This window comes from Trematomus bernacchii, unplaced genomic scaffold (genome assembly GCF_902827165.1).
Source record: "Trematomus bernacchii unplaced genomic scaffold, fTreBer1.1, whole genome shotgun sequence".
NCBI classification, from domain to species: Eukaryota; Metazoa; Chordata; class Actinopteri; order Perciformes; family Nototheniidae; genus Trematomus; species Trematomus bernacchii.
In genome coordinates this window covers 48189-57500 of record NW_022987688.1, presented here as the reverse complement: position 1 = coordinate 57500, position 9312 = coordinate 48189, and the positions used below count along the sequence as shown (strand labels likewise).

General features: G+C 44.0%; 1 protein-coding gene across 1 annotated transcript in view; it reads left to right on the top strand.

Annotated features, from left to right (window-relative positions):
* LOC117488252 (inactive phospholipid phosphatase 7-like) overlaps positions 1 to 5801 on the top strand; it is a 5902-nt gene extending 101 nt beyond the window's left edge. Inside the window, exons 2-4 of the mRNA XM_034137054.1 lie at positions 3460 to 3776; positions 3993 to 4174; positions 4701 to 5801. Of these exons, the coding sequence (XP_033992945.1) occupies positions 3521 to 3776; positions 3993 to 4174; positions 4701 to 4922 (660 nt within the window). The 5' untranslated portion in view covers positions 3460 to 3520 and the 3' untranslated portion in view covers positions 4923 to 5801. The remainder of the gene's footprint in view (positions 1 to 3459; positions 3777 to 3992; positions 4175 to 4700) is intronic.
* The last annotated feature ends 3511 nt before the right edge of the window (positions 5802 to 9312 follow it).

Sequence of the window (9312 nt, the reverse complement as noted above, 5' to 3'; positions counted from 1 at the left end):
GGCCCAGACCGGCCCAGACCGGCCCAGACCGGCCCAGACCGGCCCACAATCAGAAACAGAAACACAGCAGCGGCTCCTGACCAGAGGAACATGCTTACTGTCAGTGCACTCAAAGCTATAGAGGTGTAACTTTGGTTTGAGAAGTGTGGGGGGAGGGGGGGGGGACACAAAACACGGGGTCTGGGGGTCCTCTGCCAGAAAAATGATCTTGATTTTAATCCCATTTCCTGCATTTCTACTAACATGTAGGGACGATGGTGATCAGAAGTTATAATAATGACACATTCTGCCAGAAAGAAGAGTTCTAAAATATGTCTCAGAAAAGGCTGTCCTTCCTTCTGAATTCTTCCTTATAGCCAACAACGAGAGCATCATTGGAAGCAGTGGGAAATGTTCACAGTTCATGTATTTCCACTTAGTTTGTTTTATTGTCCTATTACTATAGACTCCAAATAATACACTATGAAATGTAAATAATGAATGTTAACTCCATATAGACCAATCTACTACCCAAACAGAAACATATGGACATACTGTATTGTATATCATACGTGTGCAAACTTATTTAGTATCCTAACCATGCTAACTGTTTTATTTGGGGTGGACCTCACATCCTGTAGGCAAGCCCGCCTTAACCTGCCATCAGGCCCTGGGGCTGATAGGTTTTGTAGGCCCCCTATTTAAACAACAAATCAAAGTCATTTATAGCCTCGGCAGGCTCTGTGATCGCACTTCTCCACTCTGCTCTACGCGCGCCTGGTCCTCCTCCAGATGAGTGACGTATCGGGCCTCCCTCATGTATTTGTCCGGTTGCCGTTGGCTCCCCTCCTCGTCGTCCTCTCCATCTCCTCCAACAGATAATGTCCCTCCTGTCTGTTTTTCCTCTCCTGCTACTCCATCGCTATCAGAACCAGACGGGCTACTTGGCTCCGAGGCCCCGCGGCCGGCACCGCTGCCGCTCGGTACAGAACTAATCTGTCCTTCCTCCTCATCCTGGCCGACAGGTTTAAAATAACCTGAAAGCTTCTGCATTTTTTGTAATAGCTGCTTGTCTCGAAACTCCTTTTCCCTCAACAATTTCCTTTTCCGAGCGCCACTCTCAAACCTTTTCGTCTCCGACATTTTCTCCTAAACAACCTTCATCTGTCACTCAATCACTCGCAATTTGAATAAGTCACATGTTAAACATATTCTCATTCTGATTGGCTGCTAAGTGGTGCCCACTGACTGAGTCATCATTTTTGAGAAAAATCTCTGGAATCCATCGATCTGATTGATTAGCGGAGCAAACGATCAAAATAGTATGGAGGGAAGGTATTTTCGTTTGGATTACTGATCTGGGGGAAGCTCACGAGTGTGTGTGTGTGTGTATACGTGTGTGTGTTTGTGTATTTTTGAATTTTTTTATTGGCTCATGATAGGCCCCCGATCTCCGTAGGCCCCTGGGCTTCAGCCCAGGTCAGCCCGTGCATTAAGGCGGCCCTGTCCGGGGGCATGCTCCACGGGAAGATATTCTGTAGTTATCAGAGCCTCTCAGTCTGAACTGTAGTTATCAGAGCCTCTCAGTCTGAGCTGTAGTTATCAGAGCCTCTCAGTCTGAGCTGTAGATATCAGAGCCTCTCAGTCTGAGCTGTAGTTATTAGAGCCTCTCAGTCTGAGCTGTAGTTATCAGAGCCTCTCAGTCTGAGCTGTAGTTATTAGAGCCTCTCAGTCTGAGCTGTAGTTATCAGAGCCTCTCAGTCTGAGCTGTAGATATTAGAGCCTCTCAGTCTGAGCTGTAGTTATCAGAGCCTCTCAGTCTGAGCTGTAGTTATCAGAGCCTCTCAGTCTGAGCTGTAGTTATCAGAGCCTCTCAGTCTGAACTGTAGTTATCAGAGCCTCTCAGTCTGAACTGTAGTTATCAGAGCCTCTCAGTCTGAGCTGTAGTTATTAGAGCCTCTCAGTCTGAGCTGTAGTTATCAGAGCCTCTCAGTCTGAGCTGTAGTTATCAGAGCCTCTCAGTCTGAACTGTAGTTATCAGAGCCTCTCAGTCTGAGCTGTAGTTATCAGAGCCTCTCAGTCTGAGCTGTAGTTATCAGAGCCTCTCAGTCTGAGCTGTAGTTATTAGAGCCTCTCAGTCTGAGCTGTAGTTATCAGAGCCTCTCAGTATGAGCTGTAGTTATCAGAGCCTCGCAGTCTGAGCTGTAGTTATTAGAGCCTCACAGTCTGAGCTGTAGTTATCAGAGCCTCTCAGTCTGAGCTGTAGTTATCAGAGCCTCTCCGTCTGAGCTGTAGTTATCTCTCTCAGTCTGAGCTGTAGTTATCAGAGCCTCTCAGTCTGAGCTGTAGTTATCAGCCTCTCAGTCTGAGCTGTAGTTTTCAGCCTCTCAGTCTGAGCTGTAGTTATCAGAGCCTCTCAGTCTGAGCTGTAGTTATCAGAGCCTCTCAGTCTGAGCTGTAGTTATTAGAGCCTCTCAGTCTGAGCTGTAGTTATCTCTCTCTCAGTCTGAGCTGTAGTTATCAGAGCCTCTCAGTCTGAGCTGTAGTTATCTCTCTCTCAGTCTGAGCTGTAGTTATCAGAGCCTCTCAGTCTGAGCTGTAGTTATCAGTCTCTCAGTCTGAGCTGTAGTTATCAGAGCCTCTCCGTCTGAGCTGTAGTTATCTCTCTCAGTCTGAGCTGTAGTTATCAGAGCCTCTCAGTCTGAGCTGTAGTTATCAGAGCCTCACAGTCTGAGCTGTAGTTATTAGAGCCTCTCAGTCTGAGCTGTAGTTATCTCTCTCTCAGTCTGAGCTGTAGTTATCAGAGCCTCTCCGTCTGAGCTGTAGTTATCTCTCTCAGTCTGAGCTGTAGTTATCAGAGCCTCTCAGTCTGAGCTGTAGTTATCAGAGCCTCTCCGTCTGAGCTGTAGTTATCTCTCTCAGTCTGAGCTGTAGTTATCAGAGCCTCTCAGTCTGAGCTGTAGTTATCAGAGTTTCTCAGTCTGACAGGAGAGGGCTACACCTTGTTGTAGAAACAGCTCTTTATATCCGTTAGCTCCTAGCTAGCACCAGAAGCTAACAACAACAATCCCTGGTACTGGTGCGCTCTCTCTCTCTCTCGCTCACTCACACAAAATGCGCTTGTGCCACAGACACAGAGCCGAGCTTGAAGGACACTGTGTGCTCCTCTGTGGCGATGACGGCGTGCGATTAAAACATAATAAGAAACCCATTTGAAAGTGGGGGGGACACCAACAGGATGTACCTGAATGGGCCGTCAGAAAAAATAAATATGAATTTGAGTCGGCCCAAAAGGCTCGTAGGCCCACCGCGAAGGTGCCAGTCCAGCCCTGCATGCATGTATTAAAGAACCCTAACGCTGTTGAAGCTAGAGTACCGTCTGTGGCACACATACATGTCCAGTTGCTCTTAATGTCTGTAAAGCCCTCTGCCTTGTGTTAAAAGCAGCTGTGAATAAATAACCTCTCCTCTGTGCCTCAGACCCTCAGAAGGAGCTCCTAATGGGGGGGTGAAGGAGGAGCGATTGCCCGAGCAGGACTGCATGCAGCTCAATCCGTCTCTACGAGGCATCGCCATCAACTCTCTGCTGGCAATCGACATCAGCCTGTCCAAGCGCCTGTCTGTCTGCGTGGGGAGACAGACAGGTGGCAAACAGACAGGTGGGAACCCTCTGAGCTCCATGGTGAGGCTGCTGGCTCTCAGCGGGCACTTCCTGCCGTGGATCCTCATCTCAGTGATCAGCCTCTGGAGCAGCAACACAGCAGCTGGACAGGAAGTGATGATCAACCTGCTGATGGGTGAGACAGGCTGTCTGTCTGTCTGACTGTCTGTCTGTCTGTCTCTCACCTGTCTGTCTGTCTCTCACCTGTCTGTCTTCCTGTCTCTCACCTGTCTGTCTTCCTGTCTCTCACCTGTCTGTCTCTCTCTCACCTGTCTTTCACCTGTCTTTCACCTGTCGGTCTGTCTGTCTGTCTGTCTGTCTCTCACCTGTCTGTCTCTCACCTGTCTCTCAGCTCTGGTCCTGGATCTGATGACGGTTGCCGGGTTACAGAAGTTATTTAAACGTCGAGGACCCTGGGATCTCCCTCCAGGGTTTCTGGACTACATCGCCATGGATACGTATTCTTTCCCAGCAGCCCACGCCAGCAGAGCCATTCTCGTGTCCAAATTCCTGCTGAATCACCTGGTGCTGGCTGTGAGTCCTTACCTCATCAACTGCTGACTCATGGTTAGGACTCATAATGCTGACTCATGTCAGGGTTTAGGACTCATAATGCTGACTCATGTCAGGGTTCAGGACTCATAATGCTGACTCATGTCAGGGTTCAGGACTCATAATGCTGACTCATGTCAGGGTTCAGGACTCATAATGCTGACTCATGTCAGGGTTTAGGACTCATAATGCTGACTCAGGTAAGGGTTTAGGACTCATAATGCTGACTCAGGTCAGGGTTCAGGACTCATAATGCTGACTCATGTCAGGGTTCAGGACTCATAATGCTGACTCAGGTCAGGGTTCAGGACTCATAATGCTGACTCATGTCAGGGTTCAGGACTCATAATGCTGACTCAGGGTCGCTGACTCATGAGTTGTTATTTTTTGCATTAGGAAAAGCGCTATAAAAATCCAATGTATTATTATAATTATACTGCTGACTCATGGCAGGGTTTTAGGAGTCATTCCCACAGCTCCTGTAGTAACCCCCATCCCCCCTCCCCAGGTGCCCCTCAGGATCCTGCTCTACCTGTGGGCTCTTCTGGTGGGTGTGTCCCGGGTGCTTCTGGGTAAACACCACCTGTCTGATGTGGGCTGTGGCTTCGCTCTGGGCTTCCTGCACTTCAGCCTGGTGGAGTCAGTGTGGCTGGACGCCTCCACCTGCCAGACCCTCCTCTCCATCAGCACCATGAGCTGGACCGGACCCTCCTCTCCATCAGCACCATGAGCTGGACCTGACCCTCATCTCCATCAGCACCATGAGCTGGACCAGCCCAGTTGAGATGTAACCACTTCTGCATTAATGTAGCTCTGCATCATGGACGTATGAACAGAACCATGTCAACAACTCTATAGCCGTCTGAGGCAGAATGTTTAATATCCTCTGAGACGGAGAGTAAGAACATTTACTAATGAACATCTGTACAAAACATGACAAACAAACAGCCATCAGGCTGCATACTGCTTCAACTCAAATCAAATCAAGTTTTATTTATATAGCACATTTTTAAACGATTTTTGGTCGAGCCAGTGCTGTACATATAATAAAAATACCCTACAGTAAAGACTTTTGATGTGGAAGTGGGCGTGGTTACATCTGACCTGGGTTGGAACGGCAGACGCCTGGTCCCGTGTGTTTACTCCGTGACGCTTCCTGTTAACACCGTCACGCTTCCTGTTAACACCGTCACGCTTCCTGTTTACCTTCGTCACGCTTCCTGTTTACACCGTCACGCTTCCTGTTAACACGGTCACGCTTCCTGTTAACACGGTCACGCTTCCTGTTTACCTCCGTCACGCTTCCTGTTTACCTCCGTCACGCTTCCTGTTAACACCGTCACGCTTCCTGTTGACACCGTCACGCTTCCTGTTTACCTTCGTCACGCTTCCTGTTAACACGGTCACGCTTCCTGTTAACACCGTCACGCTTCCTGTTGACACCGTCACGCTTCCTGTTTACCTCCATACTCAAGCTCAAGCCCAAGAACATCTGTTAGTCAGTGACTCTTGTTTGATCTGATTTGAAGGTCTATCAAAACTAACCAGCTCTAACTAACTCTAACTTATCTAAATAAATCGGGGGTAACCGATGAGGGTTTTGGTTGTGAAGTATTTCTTATATATTTCTGAGGTGCGACTGTCCACTTACAATGCTGCAACTTTAGTTTTTTATTAAATACACAAACAAACAGCATTGTGTTTCTTCCATGAAGTACGATAGCGCTGAAATCTAACACAATACATATTAAAGGTCTCCTATCATGCTATTTTCAGGCATATATTATGGGTCTCAGATATGTAAAAATATATAAAAACATGTCTATGAAGTGTTTTTCTCAAAATACAAACAGATCATGCATTTTAGAAATCCCTCATACCCCTCTATTCCAGTTGTACCCCCGTTTTTAGAGATTTGGGTACGGAGGAAAAGAGAAAGGGTTTTATTTTCTGACGCTGCGTGAGTTCCCCGATGCACCGGGGACATATATTTATGTATAAAAGACATCACAAAGTGCATTTTGCATGATAGGTCCCCTTTAAGCAAACTATGGCAAGCTGGATTAACAGATATTGATTACATTCTACAGATGGAGCATCTTATTTCAGACGGTTTGAAACGCGAGGGTCGTGATTGGTCCGTGATTGGTCCGTGATTGGTCCGTGATCGGCCCGTGATCGGTTCGTGATGAAGAGCCGGCCCCCAGTCTGACTTGATACCGCCCCCGTGATAAATACATTTAATTATTGTGAAGCCAGCTGCAATGGATCATTGATCCACCAGGGGGTGCAGTGGGGTTCCACACTGGAGCTCATGTGAAATCAACTTCGATACAGTAAACTGGATGTACAGTATGTCTGGTACTAATGTATAGCGGATCTTTGTTAAGATCCATATGTCACGGATAGGATCATAGTCTGTGCTAAATAAGACATGTAATCATTTACAAAACATCACCATGTTGTTATTTAACAAAATAATGTTGTTTAGTCGAAAAAAACGAACGAGAGGAAATGCAGCCGGCTCTCCCGATTTTTAATCCTAATTTAATCATCTTCACCACGATCATTTATGTTTATGTTCGCCGAATTGACATGAAATCACTGACAAATATGAATATTCTGTATTCAACTTCATTGAAACGATCAGGATCCCTGGGTGTTATTTTTCCCCACAATGACCAAGTCGCTGCAAATTATCCCGCTTATTACATGGCCACATTCTCAACAAAGTAACGACATGACTCCCAATCTTAATTGAAATGCTTTTATGGATTTAGAAAATGTTTTTATTGATTTAAAAAATAGTTGTATTGATTTAAATTGACATGCATCCGCTAAGAGAAATAGTCACTAGACACTTGACTTTTTATTTAATGCTTTATAACAGCTGTAATAGTTCCTCCGCAGCGCCGCACCCCTCCCTCCGGCTGAAATTATGAATGTACAGTAAGGCATATAGTAATCATAGATAACACGGCAGGGTCCGTTACAGTTTGTTTTCATCTGATTTCAAATAGACAAAGTCTTGGCTTTCAGAATATTAAACTTGTTAAGGCAAATTTAGATGATAAATACAACTATGAAGCTTGTAACGGCATAATTACAAGCGGAGAACGGAGTCATTTAACGTTACAGCAGGCATAACAACAGCCGGTGTTTATTTTATTATTATATATAGTCGTTATTCATTTGTTTTAAAGCTCAATAAGGAAGATTTAAACTTTCACACACGTTGACCGGCGAAAAACTCTGCCCGGTTCCCTCGGCCCCCACCACGTTGAATAAACAGAAGGCTGCTTTTGTGGAGGAAGTTACAGCGCTACGTACAGGCTCGGCATATGCAGCTTTTTCCAGCGGTATCCATAAATCTCTTAATTTTGACCTCAAAGTGCACCAGATTGATGCATTTAACTTCAATATAAAGAAAAACATCTTCTGTTGTTACAACAATAACATTATAAATAGTAACATAGCTGAACATGGTATTGCACATTTAGCTTTCAGTGTTACTGACCTGAGATGTTTTTATTACATGAATTAAGGTGACTGAGGCTTTTTAACATAGACTTTTCAGTGTCCCACATACCGTTCACCATCCCCCACCCCCCTACTGTATGTTGATTTTTGTTTGCCTACATGTAAATGGGTGGCATTTAGTACCTACCCCCCTCTGAGTGAATACCTGTTGTACCTGTCCGGGGCTAAGCCCATAGGACGATGCTCTGATGTCATCACCCTCGCACATTTGTCATATGTTTACAAAAAACGATGTTAACACTTTCTCGTTCTTAATATATGCTATATTTAGGGTCGATATGTGTTGAATTTACTTTAAAATAGCAGATCACTGTGACCGGATATAGTTTTTTCGGCTTAGTGAACGTGTGTTCCTTCCCCCCCATTGACAATTCATGAGCGTCTAACTCTTCCCCCCCCCCGTCGCACCTTCTAACAGAGCCCCCCCACATATCAAATCCCAATTTAACCCCTGGCCTCTGGAGCAGAAATGAAAGAGTTTTAAAAATGTTTACGTTTTGGTAAGTTTTTAGGGAAATGTTGTAATATTGCAACGTTGGCCTTAGGTGGGAGCAGAATTTCTGTATTTCTACTCACATTGTCTGAATAAATATATTGAACAACTAAGGGTTAATTTGCAGGATTGATTGCTTACTTAGCCCTATATCAGTATATAGCATGAATAATAATCACACATCACTCATATTTGTTATGAATAATCATTTATCCTTTATTAAATAGTAAGTCGCTTTGGATAAAAGCGTCAGCTAAATGCAATTTATGAAAGCCTCACTCAGGATTTTTTTACCAAGTGTAAAGTTATTTAATATATAAAGACTATATATTATTGAATTACAAGATCAGATATACTTTATTTTATCTCAAATATTGATGTGTTCAAATGCTCTTCTAAACAAAACTGAAAGACCATGAAAAGCTGTCTTCCTGTTTTTGTGAAGGAAGCGCCATCTCCTGGTTAAATCGCCCTCTTGGAAAATAGTGGGAGGGCTTAACATTCCCAGATACTGGTCTTTGGCAGGTCTTAGGCAGGTAACTGGCAGGTAGTAGGCAGGAAGCAGTAAGCTGGAGTCTGAAATAAGATGCTCCATCTGTATAGCTAACCCTGACAGGTTAAGTCAGTGAGAATTATTCTAAATCTAAATCTCAAAATTCAGACTTTTTTCACAAAATCTCAAAATCCTGAATTCTTTTTTAATTATTATTAATTGTTTTCTCGAAATTCTCACTTTTTTTTCTCATAATCTTTTCTTTTTTTTCTCATAATCTCGAAAATCTGACTTTTTCTCTTAAAAATCTGACCTTTTCTCAAAATCTTGAAAATATCACTTTTCTATCCAAATGTGACTTTTCTTCTCAATCTGAAAAATCTGACTTTTTTTCTTAAAAATATCACCTTTTCTCAAAATCTCGAAAATCTTACTTCTTTTCTCAAAATTCAGACTTTTTCCACCAAATTCAGACTCTTTTCTCAAAATCGTAAAATTCTGATTTTTTTCAGACTTTTCCCCCAAAAATCTGAATTTTTCACAAAATCTTAAAAAAATTCTCGAAAATTTGGACTTTTTTCTCAAAATCTTTAA